Source organism: Cuculus canorus, chromosome 8 (assembly GCF_017976375.1).
Source record: "Cuculus canorus isolate bCucCan1 chromosome 8, bCucCan1.pri, whole genome shotgun sequence".
NCBI lineage: Eukaryota > Metazoa > Chordata > Aves > Cuculiformes > Cuculidae > Cuculus > Cuculus canorus.
In genome coordinates, this window is record NC_071408.1 from 25,152,438 (window position 1) to 25,176,818 (window position 24,381).

Here is a 24,381-nt window from a genome sequence, read left to right on the forward strand (position 1 = left end):
ATCAGCTTTGTTTATATGTTTGCAATACCTGTGAATGCATGAAGCTGTGTTCTTGGGGTAAACAGGTAAAACATAATTTTCTTTACTTGATTCAGGCCTTCTCTGCAAAGTTATTGTACCTTGGCCTTGAGAGTTCCCAAAAGGCAGCTGCAGGATAATCCAGGAGGCACAGCCGTGATTTGAGCTGGCCTTTATTAGACCTGCAAAAGCATGTACGTGACAGATACTAGGAATGTCTCAATCCTGGAAAAGGTTTCAGTGGTGACTCACCTTATTATATCCCAGAGAATCCGACTCAGTCATAAATCCGTAGTAACCTGCCTGCATTATGCTTTTGTGATGGAAAATCAGCTACCAACTCTCAGATGGCAAAACCCTGCAGATGCCACTTACTTCAGCTCTGTTTGAACCAATGACCTAAAAGCAGAAGGCTCCATGTTTTCCTACTGCTCTGCAGATTCTCTCTGTCTACTCAGTCACTGGCCTCACAGAAACTGTGGTATGGTGGGGAGGAGGAGGGAAGGAGAACAACAAACAAAACCAACCCCAGACCCTGTTACCTCTAAAGGAACCACAAGAGGAAAAGTCCCATGGATACCAATGGCAAAACACGCACAAACTGGAAGGAATAGAGAAAAGGAAACCCTATTTGGGATTTTAAAAGAAGATTTGAACATGCACACACAATACCCTTTGGCAAAGGAGCTCAGGCCGGAAAGTGTTGCAACTCCAACATGCTGTGCTCAGAGAAGGTGTTAATGGTCCATCCATCCTGTAATATTACACACAAACAGGAGAGGCCCTGCAGAACTGTAGGGGTCTTTGAGATCCCCACCCAGATGCAAAGAGTGGAGAGAGTTACATAGAATTAACGCAAGTGGAGGGGAGGGAAAGGGGTGAAGGAAGGGTAATGTCCCCAGCACTAGACAGCTCTGAGCTAACAAGGCAGGTCTGTTGCGTCTCACACATTGAAATGGGGATGCTCTGGCTGCCCCCCCTTCCCACACCTCAGCCTCTGCCTCATGCACTCACAGGACTCCAGGCTCCCCTCCTCTCTGGGACTCTGTGGGCCAGACGTGATTTCTTGACCGGCTGGATCCAGGGTCACCAGTCCCAAACTCCTTTAAACTCCCAGTAGGAGTCAGAGGTTTCAGGCGTCTTGTCTGCTTGGAAGGAACCACCCAAGATGTGTTTGTAGCTGTGGTCTCTTCCTGATATGATCAGAGATATTGGCTCTTATGCTTGGGGAAAGAAATACTGGGAAGGTCGTGACACTGGCCTATGTGTTTGCTTAATGTGAGCTAGTGAAATCTTCACCGAAGTGTCAACCTTCATAGCCCTACAATCACACACCGAAATCTTCACGTGGCCATAAACTCCCAGGCACAAAGCTCCCTGGGTGAAAGCCAAGAGCGTGCGTGCTTGTGGTCTGGGAATTTACATGCAACATGGAATGGGTGGTATCTTCCCCAAAGCTTGCCACCACAAACACAATGGGATACCCAAGAGCTGCTTTGCTTTGCCTTAACAAAATCTCATGTCTAGAAAAAATAATTTGTCATATTCAAGTACAGGCTAAAGCTTTGCAACTATTAATACTGAGGGAGAGACATTATTAGACTCTAGAGGCACACAGGGTGTGGCTGATTCTTCATAGTCCAGAGGTTTTAGTACATATTGAAGGTTTCTAAATCAGCCACAAATTAAAAGGGCTTAGATGAAGGGAACACTCAATGAAGTTCTGCTGAACACTCATGAATCTCTACTGTTCATGTATAAGCTGCATAGCCAGCTGCTATGAGAGGCATTTCATGCCTGGAATAAAGTACTGCTAAAAATTCAAAAAATAAACAGAATTTCTGGAGAAACCCAGTACTGGCTTTTTCACATTCATAGATGTGAACCACCATCACCTTCTCTATAAGAATTCTTCACAGAAATGTTTGGAGACCACTTTTAACTGCTCTGTTGAGGGGCAATTGCCCAGTTATAATCATCTGCACGCTACTAGGCAAAGTGCTGGACTGCTGAACTCACGTACAATTTTCCTGTGGATTAGATCAAATTCCCGATGTAGGAAAAACTATTAGGCTCTCTGTTCTGTTTTCACTTCTGCGAGCTTAACACACATGTTACTGACTTCAACCAAGTGATTTCCAACATATACCTGTGAGAATGCAGGATCAAACCACAATGTGTTATGTTTCAAAATATTTTTTCACAATAAGTTGGTTTAGTGAACTCACTTTTCACCCCTAGAGAACAGACTGTAACGAGATCATGCAGGGGAAGAATATGGAGTTTCACCCTAATCTCTAGGAGACAACAGGCCATATCCAAAAATCCTCTCTCAAATCAGTAGTACTTTCAGTTGTGGAGCGATACCATCTGTGCAGATAATTTGAAGGAAGGAGCGAGGTCAGAGTTTCAATGTCACATGAAGATTTGGAGCGTACGTATGAGGGATGCTGTAAGGATATGTTTGCTCCCAGCTTAGAAAATTATTCAGTTTATGCTTTTCCTAAAGCCTCACTTGCTTGGAGTCTCGTGAAGATCAGAGGCATTTTTTCTATTGCTCTTTTTTTTTTTTTTTTTAAATTGTAATTATATTTTCTAACACGAACTACTTCAAAATGCATCACAAAGGTGGGACCACATTTAATATCTTACTGTGGATAAACCTGCTGTGACTTTTCTTGTAGCAACAGCAAACAGCATGACAGGTGGATTTCAGGCACGAGCTAGATCAGATCTGAACTGTATTGCTACAAGAAAACAAGAATCATAAAAGCAACTCTCATGAAATCGTGCAGCGAAGTCCTGTGATCACATTGCACTAATCCTAGTCCAACACCCTGGCTAACAAATCTGTGAGGGGAAACATTTGTCCCTGCCCTGTCTGCATCACTCCCACATGTAACTGGTGTATTTAATCCTTCATTTTCAATACTAATGGTTTACATTTGAGGAAAAAAAAAAAAAGGTGGTGTTCATCAGTTCTAATTTAATTGCATGCTTTATTTTCTTAATTAAATAGCCTAAAAGGAAATAAACTGGAAGAAATATTCTAACGAATTCTTTAGAAGTATTTCATATGCATCTAAGAGGGAGCCAAATATAAATTGACAGCTTAGTGCAAGAGAACTTCAATCTGGGTTTTATTGCAATAACAAAAGTTTGTATTTAAAAGCCTTCACACAGAGCATCTATTCAGAAACAACCCCGAAGACAGTCAGGGAATTAAAAAGAGGATAGTGTTTTGAATTAATCTAGAACATTTTTGCGGATTAGTTTACAAGCACAGAATGCCTCAGGGGGCTTGGGAGAGCTAGAGCACTGAAGTCAGAGGGATATGTCTTTTTCCTGTTGCTGGTGATTAGTTCATATCTCTTTGACACCATGTTTACAAGCCCCTAATTGCCTCATTAATACCTCATTATTACTTAGAAAGTGAAGAAGCTTTTAGCTTTGAAGCTGCTTTGCTGCACTTGAAGGCAAATATAGGGTAAATTTTGAATGTGTTGGTACTAATTAAAGTTGGTCTGTTTCCTGTTGCATGTGGGTGGGTGTTAATAGCTTCAAAGAAAAAATTAGGCTTCAATTTATATAACACACCTCCTAACTTACACACAGAGGAATAAGTGCAAGTAAGAAGCCCATTCTTGTAAACTAGATTTACAAAGATCCACACGTCTATTTTCTTTTATGCTTTTTACACGTGGACTAGACTCTATCAAGGCTCGTTCACTCTAAATCAGGATGCCCACAGAAGACTGAAGCTGGCCTGTTCAGTCCATGCAGATACGGCACATACCTTACTATGATGTCACGCATGTACAAGCCACGGTATTCTCTTTTTGCACCAGAACCAGGATGAGAAACTGAGTAACCATTGCCTAAAACTGACCTGGGTCCATTTGCCTCCTGCTCTGGATGGGCATTGTTTCCAGGTCACCCTGGAAAAGCTTGTAAGAAAGCAGAATTGCTGCACAGAAAGCTCATCTCATGATCTTTCACTTCGAATCATGTGTGTGCGCGTATATATATTTAATATATATATGCATGTCCATTCACATAAAAAATACGTATGCCTGTACACATAATAACACACAGCATAAAGCTGTACTCAGTAAGCACAGTCCTCCTGAAATGTGTCTGAAGCTGTGAGATCTTTGAATAGGGATCCAGTGTTCAAACAACTGTGCATAACTGTTTCAGTATACAAATTGCAAATAAGCCAGCGACCACAATTATGGTTACTGGATTATCATATAAATGAGTAAATGAGAAGTTTAACCTCACTTGGGCTCTAGAGATGCACTGGCTGATAATGTTTTCGAGGAATTTTCTTCCAGTCCCACACAGAAGAGAGACAAAGCAGACATTAACCACAACGAAATCATTTCCATGGGAAATTTTTGAAAGAAACGTGCTTTCTTTCAACTAGCTTGTTTTCAGGGGTCCGGGGGATGTTGTGAATGGAGAAGGGGGTGAAGGGGAAGGAAAAGATACCCATTTTTGGTAAAAACATTCAGTTTCTTAATAAGAATTTTGGATGAGGAAAATAGTGAAAAATAGTCTTTGCTGAAAGCAAATGGAAAACCCTACACAGACTGGAAGATTTGGATACAAAATTAAAATGTTTTCTATACAAATTAAATTCCCAAAGAGGCATTTTTCACCAGCATTGTTTTTCAGTGGTGGGGGCTGGAAGTGGATGCAGAAAAAAATTGAGTCTAGAAGGTTGAACATTCCCCAGTGAAGTAATCAGAATTTGGCTAACAGCCTCCAAGACTCAGGATTTAGCTCAGACTGCTCAGAGTCGTGGCTGATCAACGGGCATTCTTGTCACAGGCCCAGGACAGCAGGGTCTTGGCTTACCATTGGCACTCTTAAGGCTGAGCTCAGAGCAACTTAGCTTCTCACGTTCCTTTTATACCTTGCATCTCCTCTAAGAGAAGGGAAGTTGATAAAATTCTGACTTAATTTTATTTTGGCATAACAAACAATCTAAAAATATCAATGACATTAATTTATATACCTAACTTGACAGCATCCATTTACACACATGACTGTAAAGAACACAAATATAAACCAGAAAATTTACCTAAAATTATTGGTCAGAAGCCTAGTCTACAAAATGGGTAAGGAAGGAATCCCCTCCTCCTGAGTTGTATTTACAGTATCTTTGATTTATATCAAACATTTTTAGAAGTATTAAAACAAAAATAATTAAGGCAAGCCAAATCCTTTCCTTGCCAGCACGCAAAGCTTGTCCGACTGGACATATTGAGGCTATCAATCGGTGCTGTGTATTTATAACCTAGTGCTCAGACAACTTGGAACGACAAATGCAAACAGCCACAAAGAAGTCACTTTGTTCGCTTGGCACAAACAAACCCCTGAGATGAAAAGCAGCCTGGCGTTTATTTTGGGCCAGCCTTCCTCATCTGACAATCCACAACGTGGCATGGAAAGGGCAATGCTACCAAAGGACGAAAAGCACATGGAGATGCATCATTAGAGCAAACACAGACCAGGGTGCCAGTTTTTGTTATTCTTGCTTCCTCCTTCCCAGAATGGAAGTCACTTTCCCTCCCTTCTCCCCAAAGCACATTGGTTTGGTGTTTGTCTCTTTCTCTTTTTTTTTTAAGGACCAGGCTTGTCAGCACGGCCTGTAAAGCTCTTACAGCTATAATTTAAAACTGAATTGTGTTGATTGAAAACATGGCTAGCATCCGACTGCAGACATGTCTGAAGACTTCCACATGCGTAGCCAAATGAGGACTGGTGAGGACATGGTGAGATTTGCCAAAAATATTAAAGCAAGCTCCGCGGGAGACATGACCCACAAATGTGCGCTGGTAGTAAGCAGCCTGGGAAATGCCCATCTAGAGATCTGGTAGGTCCCCTTGACTATTGAGCCATGGAGACCTGAGCTGCCTGAGTAATAAAACGGAAAAAGACACTGTGGTAGCCAGTTGTTCTCAAGAGGCTTGCCAGAACAGGAAGACCAGATCCCAGATAGGAGGAGAAAATCTCAGTGTGCTTCAGGTTGGTTTGATATTGATATCTCATTTATCCTCCTACCAACATGGCCAAAGCACAAGAGAAGAAACCAAGAAGAATGGAAAGAGTAAAAGAAACCTAACAGAGTGGTTAGCCAGTGAACATGCAGCTTACTGGAAGGATAACACATTGCCTTTCGTGGGGAGTTAGCTAAGAAAAGGGCAGCAAGCTGATGATAATCTAAAGATAATGAAGAGGGGTTGCAGGAGAGCAGGAACAGTTTGGTTTTAGTAATGCTGATATTTCAGTTCAAAAGTAGAATCTTACCATATTCCATGGCTTCTTCAGGGGAAGATCTGGTAAGGCTTCTAGTCCTTATCTCAGTGGGCAGACACTGACAGTGTACCTCAAGACATGGTGTCCCATGCATGGATAACGGGAAGTTTGGCTGTTTGATGGCATAATGCCTTCATTCTTCTCATGCTTTCATCTCCTTAGATACGTCAGAGAGCTAAAGGCATGAGAGAGTCTTAATAAAGCTTTAACCTTCTGATGACACTCTGGCTTTAAAAGGAGGGTCATAGGTGATTTTGGGTACTTTTCTGTCATTTCACTTACAAGAAATGGATTTCCCACAGCTTCTTAAACACCAGAATAGATATGCGTATATTTTTCAGTATATGAATTCAAATCCTTGGTTTCTTTGGCGAAAGGCCATATAAATTCTCATGGATTTGTTATTGCCTGCTATAAATTTACTACACAGAAAGAATAATATTTCATTTGCTTTATCGTCGGTGCCTCTAAAGAGGGTGAAAATGGATTTAAGTCTTTCACTGGGCATCTTGATGAGCGAAGAGAAGGAACACAAAAAGAGGCCAAAAAGGACATGTAAAGAATTGATATAAGACTCCATCATCCATAATTCTGTTGATAAACTTAGGTCTCCTTTGCAATGAGCCAAGAGATTTGTTCTGTAAATTCTGTCCAGAACTTGGCAACACCACTTCTAAGAAAGAAAGAAAACTCCTAGGTTTAGTTCATGCAACCCTGGGGACTTAAGCAATACTTTCCATCTGAATAAGCAGAAGGTTTGATTTTACTCATGCTGGCTCCTATGCGATTCCTATTTCATACAGAGGAGAAGGGACAATAGCGACAGTTCACCAGCACAGGTAGGAACTCATGTTCACTTCACATCTTCATGGGTACCTACATAGCTTCACAGAGCTAAATCCATCAAGATAAAGCCATTCCCAGGGCAGCTTTACTTACTCCATGATCCTTTACTGATTCCACAGGAACCTCATTTAGAGAGAACACTTCAGGGTTCTTATCTCCCTGTATCAGCCCCAAAATGAGGGAGGCTTGGGATGAAGAGACCAGGACCTGGATTCTGGCAGGGAGAGATCCGAGTGTACAGAGAAGTGTGCTTGGTTTGGTTTTTTTTCTGATTGTGTAGAATGAAATCAAGGATTCACACTGTTTGTGCTCTGGAACTTCTCCAAAACTTATGTTTAGACCCAGATTTGCCTCCATTTATCAAGGTTATTTAGCTCGAAGGGTCTGACCATGTGGCTACCACTGTATTAGTATCTGACATATATTAACTGAACAAATATATGACTTGAAAGCTTGATCCTTGTCATTGGGGATCCAAGAAGTGGGCAGATGAAACAATTCGCCCAAATTCAAGTAAAGGGTGGGTTACAAACCTCAGGATTAAAGCACAGCCCCTGAGTCTCATGTGGTTGGCCAGCTCCCAGGGTGATCCCTTCTCCAGTGACTGAAAGATCAGTGAATTGCTCACTAAATGCTTCCAAGATGAACTCTCCGAAACACAGCAAATGGGATTTTTCACACTTTGAGTAATGAAAGCTTGGCACATAGCATGAAAAATAAAATCCTCACTGCCAGCAGTACATATATATAAAATAATGTTTATTTCTACAGGGCTTGTGAATAAGCAAGACATTTTTCATCCATGAAAGGCAGTTTCTGTGTCTATGTGTAATTTAGCAACAACAACAAAAAGTATGACTGATGATCCCAATGAACATCATCCCAGTGAGATTCAAATAGTCGTAAGTTTTTGCTTCCGAAAAGAAAGTATCTTTTTCACTTCATCCTACAAACTTCTGAGTTTATTGTAGCTATATTTCTTTGCTCTTGACACAAATAATACATAATCCATCCTTTTGGTTTATGTTTATAGAACAGCTGTCATCAGAGGGCTAGGCATCTGCAGATAGAGATTCAACAAAAAGATGCGCTCAGAGAGCACAGGTCAGATTTTACATTGCCTGAAAGATCTACTTCCATATGAAAGCAAAACTAGTTTCTGAAAAGTGTGGAGAACTCATTCTTCTTGCCAAATACGACATTTTTCTTATTCTGTTCTTTTTTCCCTGCTTTCTTGGTGGTCTCCACATGACCAGTGCTAACAACAGGAGAGATGAGCCTAATTCCTTATGCAGGCAGACTAGAAGTGATTAGACATAAACTGGGACCAGTGGTTCACTATAAACACACTTTCAAAACAGACAGTATTTTCTATTTGCCTGCTGAAAATGTTTTGAAAAAAATGTGCACAGAAAAAAACCCCCGAAAATAGTAACCTCTGTGATAAACTGATATTGGGATCCTACCACACAGATAAAAGATGACCCAGCCACAGTCTTCCAGTTCACAGCTAACATTTGACACCCATAAGGACAGAACTCAGCAGAGGAGACCTTGTAGGCATTCTCAGGCCTTGAAATAGTGTGAAAGGTTTACTTTTTCTCAAGTGCCAAAGGATTACTGGGGCTATTGTAAATTTTCTTCAAAGAAACAAAAGAAGAGCTTTACACTCTGTAATAATGAGAAGAAATGTAAGAAGAAAGAGGTAAGTTGTGATGTGCTTTAGCATAGCATAGCATCAGGTTTTATTTGATTAATTCTTCCCTACAGCTTGTAATGGATATACACAGTGTGATTTCAGAGCACCAGTAGCTTCAAAGTACAACCTGAGTATCAAAGATCCAAGCATGCACAGCTGGATCTCAAATATATAAGCCATTTTTTAGTTACACAGGAGGAAGTAAAGGGAAAGATTACTATGATCTGAAATGGTAAAGCTTCTTTCTCATAATTAAGTACATTTACATGTTCTACTCAAACCAGCAGAAATTGTTTCGGGGGAACAGAAAGAAACAAGATTATTTTGCCACACTACTGTATGTGGATGTACAACATACATATACCCTGCTCCTCACCTGAGTCTTCCTAGAAATGGAGCAAAATCATGTTTAGTTATTTGGACAGAGAACTGGCAGTGTTACAAGAAAACTACAGGTATCCCTGTCATTTTCCTCCTGTGAGAGAGAACGAGGGATACAGCATAGAGAGGGGTAGGATTCCCTTCTAACAACCACCACCAGTTTCCCTCATAAAGGGAGGCAGCCAAATTTCTCCTGCAGCAGGTGTTCTAGAAGACTGTACATGGAGAGGGTAGTGCATACTGGGCTGCAGCAGCCCATTTATCAGAAAACACTGCCACGGGCTCTGTTGACATGGAGAGAGAATACCATCCCTGTGACGACCATGAAAAAGCCTTGCTGTAGTGCTGGCATAAACATCCAGCTTCAGGGACTCTCAGTACTGCTAGCAGTTCTGCCTAAAGCAGAGTCCTCCTCCTTCGTCTAGTGATCTCTGTAATTTTATACTTTTTTAGGAAAATATGTTATTCATCCTTTTTAATGGACTTAGGATGACTTGGAAGGCCTCATCAAGCATTTGCATACAGGTTCAGAGAATCAAGAGTACGCTTTGTCTGGACTATTACTAAAAAACATTATGCAGATGACCAGAACCAAAAATACATCTGGTGGTGTCACAAAAGGCAGCCAGGCAGTATCACTCCCTTCTACACTACCTGGTAAACTGGTACAGTCTTGACCATAATCTCAACCACTCAGGATCTTGGACTTGAATATCCTCTTAGAAGTGTTGCTGGTGCTTGACTCGAAACAGTAGGGGCATGAAAAGTGGGAGCTTCCTAGTGAGACTTGGCAGCTGAAGAGTCTCATTACTTTCATAGGCAGATCACCTAGACCATCTCTGCCAAAATCCATAGCTCAGAAAGGTGAAATGGCTATTGCTGGAAGAACTATCCTGCAATCCATCTGTAGGCCCAATCTTTTGCTCGGGAGACGGGACATGAAGGAACCACCTAAGCTATACTTGCTGAGGCATTAAATCTCCACCATGGGATTTTTTTAATAAAAAAGTTTAGATTGGCAGAAATAGCTGACTTTCAGAGGAGGTCTTTCCAAGCACAGATGACAGATGAGACATCTCGCACCATGACACTATCCAGGAACAATAAGGGCAAAAATAATTGGGGTACACTATGGCTGAAATTAGGTAGGTAGATATTACTGAGCGCTAGCCCCAGCCCCAACTCCTAAGGGAGATGGACATCTGACTGGGATAGTGGAGGTCCATCCGACCCAATGCTGGTTAGGCCAGATAAGAACCCACCAGAACCTACTTGTCTAGGATTCATGGAGCCCAACATACAGACCCATATGGCACTTAGAGATTAGAGAAGTTGAGATCCTGGCCAACTTCTATTGTTAAGCTCACTAAGCACTAAAATAAATAATGGAAAATACTTCAGCTGCTATTTATTTAGGGCAGTTTTGCCATGTGACATCAGAAAATATTCCATGGTGGAATTTATTAACATAAAAATGGACATGGCGAGACTTTGTGATCTATTAAACTTCCAGCTAACTAGACCTTTGTTTATCCAATCGACAGATGGTGTTTTTCTGAACTGGTTGTGTTGATTCACAGCACTGAAGTGGTTACTGGAAAAAAAGGACCACAAGTTTAATAAAGAGCAGGCCCATACAGATGCAACAAATGTGAGCCGTATTCAACCAGGTCCAAAAGAAAAAAAAGCAGCACATTTTAAACCAAATTACCAAAATATCGGCACATTCTGCATGTCTGTTATGTTTGTTCAAAGGCGCTGTATTGCTGTTAGTAAATCAGTTACTTCAAACATGCACCAAGTCATTGCATCTGCTTGGAATATGCTGCTCCAGGTTAGGAGAAAGACAGTCATGCAGGCTCCTCTTTCAGAAGTGCTGTCTTGAAGGGCTGTTTTAGTTGTTTTACAATAAAGACTCATTCGACTTACAAAACCCCTCTCAGGCTTCTCATTAATAGATGCCAATGAACATAATATGATACCAAGGTTGTAGAAACCAATGGCAATCTAGAAACCTGGAAAAAAAAACCCTAGTGAATTAAAATAAAGAGTGGAACATTGAGAGGACTCTTGAGCAGCTGAACTCCCAATCATTCTCTGAACATGAAAGAGGTTTGAACTGTCCATGAAATTAAATGGAGCTTGTGGAACTGCACACTGAATTATGTCAAACAGGAAGAAAACTGCCTCTTAGGCCTGAAGAAGATAATCTATTGTGCAGAAGAAACAGCTACAGCCTTTGCTATGCAGCAGGGAGACTACTTCTGTTTAGGTGGATGAGTTGCTTTCAGACCTTCTTCTTGCCATCTCTCTGATTTATATTTAGGGATGGAACAGTAATGGTTTGATTAAGAAGAAGACCTTGAAATGACAGGAGCCCCCATACCTGTAGTAGAAGAACAGCAGAGAAGGGCAGGCTTCTGCCTCCACGGGCTCAAATCCAGGATATCTTTGAAAGGATGGGAAAAAGAGATGTAAAGCATATAATGGAGCGTTAATATCATTCACCTATCCTATCATCTCGTGTATATGTGTGTGTGTATGTATGTGTATATATATGTATATGTATACATAAATATAGTAATATATATAAACACACACACACACACAGATACATACACCTTCCTAGGTGTGTGCATATGTAATATTATATACATACACAAACACAGACTAAACTTTATACAGAGGAAGAATGCATACCAGAGTCTGACACTGGGAAAGGTTTTCTTCAGCATATTTACACGCCTAGTCTCAGGCAGGATGTGGTCTGTCATTGCAGAGGCCACAGCACAAGGCGAGACTTTGCAAAATGTAATACAAGCTATTAATGCTGGTTGGTCTGCAAAATTCATACCTAGTCCTTAGAAGGGAGGATGTTAGGATTGAGAGGGGATTTTCTTCAAGTAGATTGGTTCTTTCTGGAATGCTGAGACCAAAAACACTGAATTGGACACAGAAGGACAAACAGGCAAGGAAATATAAGACTGACTACATCAGTCTTATTTTCTTGGCTGCAACACACAGGAAGATGTGAAATGTTACAACAGTCGTGATAATTCAGCAGTGTGAGTGTGATAGCCTTAAGTAGTACAGGCTTGTTCCTCTAACAACTGCACATTTCAAATCATAAACTGAACAATGATGTTATATATGAATACAATTGTTAACACCAAAATCAGTCTCCTGCAGGAAAATCTTTATTTGCTGGACACATCACAGCACAGGTGTCATGGCAAATAACAAACCATGGCATGATAGCTAGCAGTGCAACTGCTTTAGGCTCATCACTTTTTGAGTTCAGGACAGCTACATGAAATGCCACCTGTGCATAAGAGAGCAGAGAAATCTAATTAGGATACTTAATTGGACCTAAGCAACTCAATCTAACATTGAAGTTAACCCTTCTCAGAGTGAGGGTGGTTGGGAGACACCTTCAGCTTCATTCATGGAAAAATGAAAAGCTGGGTTCTGACTCTTCCGTTTTGACGTAGGACAGGTTTTAGGAGAGTCAGTGGGTCAGCCAGAGTTCCTGGTTACATGAAAGGTGAAAGAAACACAAAGACTGAAATCCACTGCATGCTCTGAAATTCTTCAAAAGAAAGCACACCATGGAGAAACAGGGAAAGACTGATATGGCAAAGACCAACAGTATAATATATTTCCTGGGAGGAAGGTGAGAGTAGAGGAAGAGACAAAAGGGTAGTTAGCCCTGTAAACAGCATATTCTGATAAAAGTGTTACGCTTCTCTGCATGCAAATACTGATCCCTCACAAGCTGTTTCCTCTCAGATCTAGTAATCTTCTTTACCTGTTGGAAACACACTGTAATTACAAGTTCCGATGCCAGCTTCTCATTAACAAAGAAATCTGCCCTCTATTCCATGGGGGTTTGTTTTGCCTGATTAAAGATATTGTTAAAGCCTCTGCAAATAGTTCTTGTACCCACACGGACTCCTTATTGAATCTGGCTGTCTTCGTTTCCTGTCTTAGTACAACTTACTTGTTAAGTTGTTGCCTCACCGCACCCCTGAAGTGGTTGCCTTTAAGTGGTTGGTGAAATGATTAATATTTATTTAGTAAAGCTCTTTGAAGATGATACATGACATAAATATCAGTTAACAGTATTATGCTTCCAAAAAACAATACAGCTTTTGTAAGATTAAAAGCCTATTCCCTCATTCAATTTCTCAAAATTTGTTAAACCAAAATAACATAACCTTCCCTCTGCAGTTTATCCCTCTTATCTCTTCACAGTTTTTAATAGTATTTCCCATCTGATTACTGTTAATCACATTGTTATATTGCTTTTACGGCCTTGGTGTTTATTACAAAGCTTCTTTATTACTCCAGATAGGCACAAAACAGTAGCAAGTAGGGAGCAATATACATTTTCCAAAGATCAGAACCATTATTTAATGTTTTTGTAAATATTTACTTTAGAAGTAGGCTAAATGTTACTTATGATTTGTTCTAAACTGCTGTGTTTAAAGGAAAGAAATCACGAGGACATATGGAACTCATCTGAAGGAGAGAAAAAAAAAGTTACAATTACACAAAAGAATTAATTTCCCTTGCTCTTACCAAAGAGTTGTCTCCATAAAAGCTTGTGGCATGCTTTTGTATCTTAGGTGGAATACTGTGATACATATCATGTGGTTTGTGGTCTCCTCTTCCTATCGCCTGAAGCTCTGGCTGCAGTTTCCCCAACCTGACTGTCCCACCAAATTGGTACACACCCGCATCGCGCTCCCACTGGGATTTCTGTTCTGCTCTTTTTTTCTTCCTCTTCTTCTTCTTAGTCATCTTACCCACAAGCAGCATAAATCAAGGCGAGGCTGTGTTTTCACAGCTAGGCAGTTCTTGCAACATCAGGGCTGAGTTCAGGGAAATGGCTGGAAAACTTGCTATACCCACACACACACCTGCCTTCTGGCTAATGGAAGATGAGCACAGTGCCAAAGATGTTTGTTTATTCTTGCCCTGGGTGCTTTGATATGTGTGCCATCAATGAGGGATAATCACCCTACCTCACAACATGGCAACCATGACTAAATAGGACCTCACGTCACCTAACAGACCTCCAAAACCATGAGATGTTAGGTCATATCACTGGAGATGTCCCTACCAGCCTTCTGACAAGGCTCCTCTGTTCTTTCACTACATTGGAAGAGATTTAGGAAGGCGCTAGAAGAAGGGCAGATCAAGTCAAAGCCACTCAGCCACACAAGCACAGTCATGGAAGTGGCACTTGCTGAACACAAGGACACAGTTTGGTCCAACTGTGAACAAAAGCATTAGTCCCTTATGCTAGTGTCATGACAGCATTGAGCCTGAAGCATTTAACTAGTTTGTGGCAGTTTAGGAAAAAACAACAGGATACTATGGAGTGACTGGAATTGTGGTATCACAAGGTAACTGCTGGGACATGGACTTCACAACTCTTCCTGCTCTGGACTTCTGCCCCCTGTGAGGGCAGAGCCACTTCTGGCGACCATCCAACACCCTGCATGCTTATGGGTGGGATGGAGGCAAGTGTTGAGACACGTCTGGGAGAAAGGTGGAGCTGCTCGAGAGAGAGAGAGAGAGATGGCGTGGGCACAAGGATCCAGACTCTGCCCTCCTAGTCCTGGCAGGGTTGTATTGTCACACCGGCAATGCCAGGGTGGCAGGTTGAGAGGCCTCAGTGGCACACATCCCAAGGGCAGACGGGGTGTGGAGGGCACGTGAGAGCTTGCTGCCTACAAAGCAGCACACATCCACCTGCTGCCACCTCATGTCCCAACAGCAGTGGGCCGTGGGTGACTCCAGGTCACCGGCACTCAGCGTGGCCATTACTGAGTTGTCTCACTGGACTGTCCTCTGCTGCAGTGACAGAACACCTTGTGGGCTAAAAAACCTTCTGCCTCTTTCTGTCCCTCCAGGCCTTTCCTTCATCTGAATCTTGTCCCTCAGGGTAGAACAAGAAAATTAAATATTTCTTTGCAGGAACAAGAAACACCATGAGGAAAACAATCCCTTGCTCCTTTACATGATTTTTACCTGGCTGGAAGATCTGGGAGGAGAGGAGAAGAGGAGAGGAGAGGAGAGAAGAGAAGAGAAGAGAAGAGAAGAGAAGAGAAGAGAAGAGAAGAGAAGAGAAGAGAAGAGAAGAGAAGAGAAGAGAAGAGAAGAGAAGAGAAGAGGATCAGAGTCCCCACTTTGAAATGAGCTGCTGGTGCTGATGCCACAGTTAGAATGCTTTCCAGCCTCTGAAGGCCAGAAGCAGAGTCCACGGGATGTGCAGTCAGTGGTTTGAAAGTCCCTTAAGTAGTTCGTGTAGCTGCATTTGTCCATCAGTAACCATAGCAAGTGGTGTCCCTGTTAGTTTTCACAGGGCTGTTGGGAAGTCACGTTTATAATCAGCTGGGCCTGAGTCTGTCACCGTCCTTGGCAAAATCCCTTCTGGCTCCACTCTGAGTCCTATCAGAGCCAGGACCCTGCCTCATACTAGTGATGACTGTGTTTCATCAAGAAAACTTCGGTAGCTTTGATTCTTCTTAATACAGTGAGGAATTTCCCAATTTTGGAAAGGGTTCACAGTCATGGAGGTGGTGGAAAGGATGGGATCCAGATCCACTCTGCTGTACAGCATACAGCAGGCAGGTTGGTGGAGACACCAGAGGCCACCAACACAGCAGGGCTGGGGTGTGTCCTGCATGAGAAGGAGCAACATTTGGCACTCCCCCCCCCCCCATTCCTGTGCTGAATGGATACAGAGGCAGGAGTTCCTGCAGGCAGAGGTAACAGGCATTGGGATCCCATCCTCTGCTCTGAAATCTCACCTCTTTAATAGAGATGGACACTCAGGAGGAGGCTCGACTTGCAGCTGCAGGAGTTGAGAAGTTGCCTGCTGCAACAACTTCTGGAGAAAGCTCTAGATCCCCAGGGATTTCAGATGTGCTCCTGTCAGCAAGAAGTACCTCAGGTCTTGTTGGAGGAAGATACTTCCTCCTGAGGCTTTTTGGTCCAAGTGGAAGCTGAACACCTAATGGTGTGAGCAGGATAGATGCATGTTCTGAAAGCAAACAGAAAGAGGTTTCCTTCCGTCCTCCTGCGAGGAGGCAGAGGCAGGGAGCCCTCTGGGGTGCCCATGCCAGCAAGGAGAGCTGGGGCACAGGGTTATCGGGGCACAGGGCACTGTGCTTCATCCTCCTGTGAGGCAGTGAACATAGGGACCCCCTGGGGCACCTATACCAGCGAGAAGAACCAGGGTACAGGGTATGAGCGGCACAAGGCCGAGGCACAGGATATGGTGCTTCATCCTGGTGTGCCCATACCAGTGAGGAGAGCTGGGGCACAGGGTATCAGGGGCACAGGGCACCGTGCTTCATCCTCCTGCAAGGCAGCGCATTGTGTGCACCTCCCTGGGGTGCCCATACTAGTGAGAAGAGCTGTGGCACAGGGCTATTAGGGGCACAGGGTATGATGGCTGAGGCACAGGGTATGATGCTTCATCCTCCTGTGTGGCAGCGGAGGTAGGCACTCCACCTGGGGTGCCCATACCACGAGGAGAGCTGGGACACAGGCTACTAGAGGAACAGGGCTGAGGCACAGGGTACAATGGCTGAGGCAGAGGGTATGATGGCTGAGGCAGAAGGTATGATGGCTGAGGCACAGAGTACGATGGCTGAGGCACAGGGTATGACGGCTGAGGCACAGGGTATGACGGCTGAGGCACAGGGTACGATGGCTGAGGCAGAAGGTATGATGTCTGAGGCAGAGGGTATGATGGCTGAGGCACAGGGTACGATGGCTGAGGCACAGGGCATGGTGCTTCATCCTGGGTGCCCATACCAGCGAGCAGAGCCGTGCTCAGAGTATCAGAGGCACAGAGCTGGGGCACGAGGAATGGTGCTTCATCCTGGGGCGCCCATATCAGCAAGGAGAGCTGGGCCACAGGGTACCAGGGCCACAGGTTACCAGGGGCACCGGGTACGGAGCACAGCTCGCCTAACGCCGGGAGCCTCGCGGGCTCCGAGCACAGCGCAGGGCGCCACGGGACACCCGCTAGGAGCCGCCTGCTCCGTTCCTCCCCTGCACGAACCCTGAGTGACTACTTCGGTGACACTCCTTTTGCAGCACCTCAGCTCCCCCCACCCCGCAGCGCTCCGCTCGGGCAGGTGCGGCTCCGGCTGCGGTCGGCGCGCGGCGCTGCCCCCCCCCCCCCCCCAACGCCCCAGCCCCGCGGCCGCTCCGCTCCGACATCGCCCCCTGGCGGCGGCGCGGGGCGGCGCGGGCGGCGCGGGAGCGGCTGCGCGGAACTTTGCGCCGAGCCCTGCCTCCCCGGCGCGGTGTGCGCCCAGCGCGGCCCCGCCGAGCGCAGCCCCCGCGCCGCTCCATTTAAGAAAAAAAAAAGAGGGGGAAAAGCCCCCCCAATTATTAATTTTTTAAAACTTTTTTTTTTTTTTTTTTAATTTTCTGGCTGTTTTCCCCTCGCTTTTTTTCCCCCTTTCCCGACCCGGCGGAGGGAAGGGAGCTGCTCCGGTTTGCAAAATCAAAGCATGGCGGAGGCCGGCGATGAGAACCGTCCTCCCCAAAGCATCCAGCGGCTCTGACAAGCGGAGCCGGAGGGGGTGGGGGTGGGAGAGGGCGGAGGGGGGAGAGCATGGGAGGGAGGGGGCGGCCAGTCCTTCCCCCTGCACTTGTCAGATGCGGATGGGACTGGCAAAGTTTGTTTGAATAAAAGAGAAAAAAAAAAAGCCAAAAAAAAAAAAAAAAGGGGGAAGAGCAGGAGGAGGGGGAGGGAAAAAAAAAAAAAAAAGATCCTAGAAATCCAAAAAGGCTCATCTGGGAAGGAGAGAGAGAGGAAAGCGAGAGGAAGCGGGATGCAACTCAACCTGACGCTGATCTGCTTCGTCTTCGGGGGGTTCCTCCCCGACGCCGCGGCCCGGCGGGAGCAGATGGACACGGGGCAGTGCGACCTGCCCCGCTCGGTGAGCCGGGACGGGCGGCGGGGCGAGCGGGGACCCGCCCGCGGGGGGTCGCTGCCCGGGCGGGATGGAGGGGCGCCCGCGGGGGTGCGGGGGCGCGGGCAGAGGGACCCCCGGGGGCTGGGCCCCCGCGGGATGTCGTGTGCCCCTCTGCCACTGACCGGCCCCCGCTGTGCGTCTGCCACGGATGGGTCCCCGCTGTCCTTCTGCCACTAACTGGTCCCCACTGTCCTTCCACTACTGATGGGTCTCCACTGTCTTTCCACCACTGATCGGTCCTCACTCTTCTTCCGCCACTGACCAGTTCCTGCTGTCCTGCCACTGACCGATCCCCACTGTCTTTCCACCATTGATGGGTCCTCACTGTCCTTCCACCACTGACCGATCCCCACTGTCCTTCTACCACTGATGGGTCCCTGCTGACCTTCTGCCACTGACTGGTCGGTCCCCACTGTTCTGCCACTGACCAGTCCCCACTATCCTTCCACCACTGATGGGTCCCTGCTGTCTTTCCACCACGAATGGGTCTCCACTGTCTTTCCACCACTGACCGGTCCCCACTCTTCTTCTGCCACTGACCGGTTCCTGCTGTCCTGCCACTGACTGATCCCCACTGTCCTTCCACCACTGACTGGTCCCCACTGTCCTCCCCACAGCAAGGAGAGCTCAACTCCTTCTTATGGACCATCCGCCGTGACCCCCCCGCCTATCTCTTCGGCACCATCCACGTGCCCTACACACGGGTGTGGGACTTCATCCCCGACAACTCCAAGGCAGCCTTCCATGCCAGCTCCAGCGTCTACTTTGAGCTGGACCTCACGGACCCCTACACCATCTCTGGGTTAGCCAGCTGCCAGATGCTGCCCCACGGGGAGAACCTGCAGGACGTGCTGCCCCGGGAGCTGTACCGCCGCCTCAAGCGGCACCTGGACTACATCAAGCTGATGCTGCCCCACTGGATGACCCCAGACCAGCGAGGCAAGGGACTCTATGCCGACTACCTCTTCAATGCCATCGCTGGCAACTGGGAGCGCAAGCGGCCTGTCTGGGTGATGCTTATGGTGAACTCCTTGACGGAGACAGACATCCGCTCAAGAGGAGTGCCCGTGCTTGATCTCTACCTTGCTCAGGAGGCTGAGAGGATGAAGAAGACAACGGGTGCAGTGGAGAGGGTGGAGGAGCAATGTCACCCACTGAACGGGCTCAACTTCTCCCAGGTAAGGAGGCTCCAGGGCCTTGCGGCTTATCCCAGAGGTGGGGGCTGTTGTTCTTGTTTCGGTCAGTTTATGGGGGTGAACCCCAAGCCTATTGCAGCGTGATGGATCACTCACGGACCTTAGCAGCCTTTGCGTTGGACTGCTCATTCTCCATCGCACCAATCCGCGTTGCCTGCAAAAATCCTGCGGTGGATGTGCGTGGCGAGTTTGTCATGTATTACCAGAGAGGCAAATGTCCAGGGTGTGAATATGTGTGTCGCTGGCTTGCTACTTGTGAGGGAAACTTCTATGCCTTCTGTCTCATCCTGTCGCTGGGTAAAACGTGGTGTTTTTTTGTTTGTTTTTAAGTAAAGCAGTTTTGTGGTACTTGGCAGGAAGAGGATGAAGCATGAACAGAGAAAAAAGAAATTTCAGCATTGTTCAAATAGGTTTAAGTATGTGCAAACTGTCGGTCTTCTTTTTAGGAAGGGCTCCAGGTCAAAACAAACGTTTCCCTCATGTACTGGGGGAAATCAAGTGTTCCATCTGTTTGAATTTTTTTTTTTTCTCATTTTAGAGTAGGTAAAGTTCAGCAAAAAGAGAAGGATGTAGATTAAGAAACAAAAGTTATTGATGTAACTGGACTCCAGAATTTTTTCAGTGGATTTAGCTTTAAACAACCAAATACTAAGCCTTACAATCTATTTCATTTCAGTGGATTAATCAGGAGCACAGTCACAGCTATTGACTTTGCTTTGTGAAACTGTTTATATGAAATCAGATTTACTAGAAATTCAGGAAATGAATGTGTGTGGAAGAAAACAAATAATCCAGGGGAAATTGAAGACGGTGTCAGTTACTGCTATGATATTTCGTTTATAACCTGCTTTTAGTCATTAGTTTTGGATCAGCTTGTTTCCAGCTTTATCTTATTGTCCTAGTTTGGGCAAAAAAATTCTTGTTGATGTGTGAATAAGGATTAAACCACTGATCTTTAGTGTGATTAAAATGTCTTTAGAGTGCCTTCACCCTCTTCTACCCTGAAGTCTAGTGAGAACTGTTTTAAGGGGACAAACTCTGGCTTTCGCTAACATTGGATTCACCGCACTAGATGTGTAACTCTGCATACAGCCTTCAGAGGAGAAGCTTGGTTGTATAGGCTTTTGGAGGGCTTTTCTTGTTTATCAACAAAAATAGTTAAAAGAAAGCCCCTCAGGACCTTTGCATTAATTAACGTAGACACAAAGCAAGGAATTAGTTTTGCCCTGTTCTGTTTGTGGTTGCGTTCTCTGTTGAACCCCTTCTTTAAGGTGAGGTAAAAGTAATTAACCATTCCAGACATCCAATAGCATTTTGTTGTATTAGGTCAAAAATGGCTGTTAGAATCAAGCACATGAAAGCACTTGCTTAGAAGTGTACCACTTGGAAGGCTTTTAAACGTGAAACATATTACTTTTTTTTTGGTTTTTAGAGAGAAAGCAAGTGACGAGAGGAAAAGTGACAGAGTGCAAAACTCACTGCTGCTCTTACCAGTACTGTGTTTTTCTCACATTCACTAAAATTTAGATAGAAACAACATTATTCCCTTGATTTTGCTACAGTAGTAATTAAAAAAAACCTGCAAAAGCACTATTGCTACAAGGAAGTAAAAGACAATCGTTTATGCAAAAAATTTGTAATGGTTAAAAAAAATACATTACATTCCAACTATTGCAGAGAATTGACATTGCTGCTAAAATAGATCAGTGTTCAGGATCTTTCCTAGAGTGAAGCTTTTTCTGGAAACAAGGCCATCAGAATAACATGAGACAAAATTAAGCAAAACAAATCCTAATATTTATTTTCTTGCTTCTTCTAGATTTCATGCATCCTGACACCTGGCTAGTCGTTTAACAATAGTAATTTGTAATGTTATCACACCGTCTGGCAGTCCTACTGCTTGCTGTATTACTGTGCTAATTTAGCGGAGTGGATTACTATTGCTAGGTTCCACCTCCCAATTCCAGGTCTTGGAGCCTTCCTTAAGCAACACATAATTAAAACACACTAAAATGGAAATCAGAAATTGAGCAGCTTTTGTCTTCTAGGGTGTTTGCACAGTTGATGAGAACATCTGTGATAAATTACAATCCCAAATCTGCTAAGGGCATCAGCAGTTTTTACCTGTTTTCAGCATTACTGTTGCGGGAATGCTACATGTAGTTTATGCATTCAGAATCCAGGTTTTAAAACTGTGCCTTGCTGAATCATGTCAGTGCTTTTGTTTCCCTCATCCCCAAAGTCCAGTATTTTTGCCCTTAGCAAATTCAAAAAGAAAAAAAGCCCTTTTTTTTTTTTTTTAACTTCTTCCCCTCAAAGGCAGCTTTGTGCTACCACAAATATTTAATCTGACTCCATGCACCAAATCTGTTAATCTGATACCGTGCGGAGGAGGAAATCTAGGAGTGGTCCCGGTGTGGTACTTGGTTTTGATCTGCTTTGAAAGAAAGTGGATACACTTGCATTTTTGACCAGGAATGATCTTTGAAAGTTCAGTGCGTGGCTTTGAAATGTTGATTGTCGTAGCTGGATGGAAAGATTAAGGTGGCTCATATCATTGGCAGCTTCCCGGAGAGCCAACTTTTGCAGGTAGAGCAGGGAGAATTGTTTTCTATTGTACACCCAGAAACTTTGATGTTCCGCTCTCTCTGAAATCTCTGCTTGGTGTTGCATGCCAGTCTCCCAAAGTGGCACTGCTTTCATCACTCTCCTTTTCTGCTGACCGTCTGCTTTCCTGCACAGCTCACGGAGGGAGCATCCTCACTCACGCGGGACTCTGGCAGGTGCTGGTTTGGGCCTCGGGTGTTGTATAGCTCGGGGCAGGGTGTCTGAATCGCAGCAGAAGGCTGGGTTGTGAGCCTGGCAACAGGGAATTTGGACCAGGTTTGGGTTAGGTGGAAATATTACCCCTCCTTGGTATATGAAGTTTCAGAGTTTTCACTGAAAATAGGAGGGAAGAGCTGAGAGGCAGATGAAGAGGAAGCTGACAACTTTTCTGTTTGACGTTATAGATGTTTATTTACAGAGTGGCCAGGAAAGTGCAAAATGAAGCAGAAAACAGAGAACAGCTGGTGAGGGATGGATGGTATGCAGGACCTTCTCCTGTTGGTATCCCAGGAGATACCAGCAGAGGCACTGCAGCCGGTGCCATGCCAGGGTCTGAGGACTTGTCCACATGTCCTCCGAGGGCCGGCTCAGGAGAGGGCTAAGCTTTCCCATTGTCTTTGGAACCTTCGCGTAAGTCTGTGGTGAAAAGAAGCTCTCTGCAGGCTGACATACACAGTCGTTGGAGAAGGAGGATGACTTGTACCGCTGCTCAGGTCTGACTGCCTCCACCTTGATGGCCCTGGGCTGTGGTGGGAGCCCTGCTCAGCCCCGGGGGTGAGCGCCCTCGGGCAGCATCACTTCCCCACTAAAGCCCTTTATGGTCAGCAAAGGGAAGGTCTTACTCCTCTGCCCAAACTGCTCCGCCCTGAGCAGGTGGATGGTAGCCCTCATTCCTGTTTGATCCTGTCCCTTGGCAGTATCCCCAGACTAAGACGTTGATATCCCTTCCTCCAAGTTAGAAATAAAATCCTGCTCCCATCTCATCCCGAGCTCATTCTTCTCAGGGAGAGTATGCATTCAGCCTGTGCCAGACACCCTGAATCCCAAGGTTCACGAGGGAAGTTTTCTGTCAGGGCCAGACTTCATCCTGACCTGTCGGCAGGGGAAACAGTCAGGTCAAAGGGGAGCCCACAAGACCTCCTTTTCTCTCCCTCCGCTGATCAGGGCTTGTGACGCCGGACTGCTCCAGACTGTGTCATTTCCAACTGCAGGGGGAGATGTTAAATATCAAACCAGTGTTGATTGGATCAGAGACGGCCTCAAAGAAAGAATCTTTAGACCGTGCCAGATTAAACTTCACACTTCACCATTCTTCCTTTTTCATTTCTTTGCCGCCTCATTCTCTGTACAAATAAACCTCGTCTCCCTACTTTCTACCAATGAGACAGCATTCAAGGGGCAGGAATGACTTTGTTAACAAAATCAGTCTTCATTTCCCAGGTCCTGCTGTTCCATCAAACCCTGGGACATGGCAGCTTTGATTACTCTAGTGATAGGATTAGAGGGGGAACAAGTGCTGGTTAATAAAAGGCCAATGGGTGGTCCATCACATTTGGGCACCGACAGATCTGCAGTCCTGAAGCTGGACCTTCAGTGGCAAAACAGCACGACACAGTAATGCGTAGACAGGCTCACAGGCTGCTCTTGCTATTCCATCTCCCCTGCCTCCCTGAAAAATTAAACATTTCTGTGTTCACAACACTGGGACTCAGAGCTGACAGGGTCCAGTATAGCTGACTTCAAGGGAAATTTGCCTGTTTATACTAATGAAAGATCCAGCCTCAAAGTCTTCTAAACCAGATTAAAGGGCTCTGTTTCAGAGCTAGTTGACTTTTGACAGTCTGTGCAGTTTATTTGAGGGAGTATTATTGATATATTTTATTTATTTATAGGAAAAGGTTTCTGATTAATAGAAATCGTGTCTTTTGCTTTTAAAAGAAATCAGACTTCCCAAAGAAACAAAGAGCAAAAACAAAGATCAAAAATAACTTAATACCATCTCTTCTGATTGCTGAATATTGCTGAATAAAACGTTGTTAAAAGGTTTGATTATGCATAGTTATACATAGGACACACAACTTGCTGGCTTTAATGAAACTATCACCCCCCTCACACTACCACACACCAGGGTAAAAAAATTCCAGCAGTAGAATTAACTTTGGGGTAGAAATTCATACAGTAGAAATAGAAATCCTTCCATTTAACTCCCTTTAGGTACTCATGGAGCTGCTTTATGTCTTTGCCGGGGGAACTGTTGAGGGTGAAACTATGCAGGTATTAAAACTGCAGTAGTCAGAGT

At 44.8% G+C, this 24,381-nt stretch overlaps 1 protein-coding gene and 1 long non-coding RNA gene across 4 annotated transcripts in view; one reads left to right on the forward strand and one right to left on the reverse strand.

The window, feature by feature from the left end:
- Window positions 1-7,971: 7,971 nt before the first annotated feature.
- LOC128852868 (uncharacterized) lies at window positions 7,972-18,238 on the reverse strand. 3 transcript variants are annotated; one of them, XR_008450969.1, is made up of 4 exons: window positions 18,148-18,238; window positions 16,093-16,325; window positions 11,658-11,720; window positions 7,972-10,865 (listed from the first exon to the last, which is right to left on the reverse strand). It is a non-coding gene; the product is annotated as an uncharacterized LOC128852868 (long non-coding RNA). The 3 variants fall into 3 exon arrangements; XR_008450968.1 differs by adding an exon at window positions 12,126-12,197 and having other exon boundaries at window positions 7,972-11,720; XR_008450967.1 differs by having other exon boundaries at window positions 7,972-12,197.
- Window positions 18,072-24,381, forward strand: part of TRABD2B (TraB domain containing 2B) — a 297,563-nt gene continuing 291,253 nt past the window's right edge. The window contains exons 1-2 of the mRNA XM_009561919.2: window positions 18,072-18,243; window positions 18,897-19,457. Coding sequence (XP_009560214.2) covers window positions 18,136-18,243; window positions 18,897-19,457 — 669 coding nt within the window. The 5' untranslated portion in view covers window positions 18,072-18,135. The remainder of the gene's footprint in view (window positions 18,244-18,896; window positions 19,458-24,381) is intronic.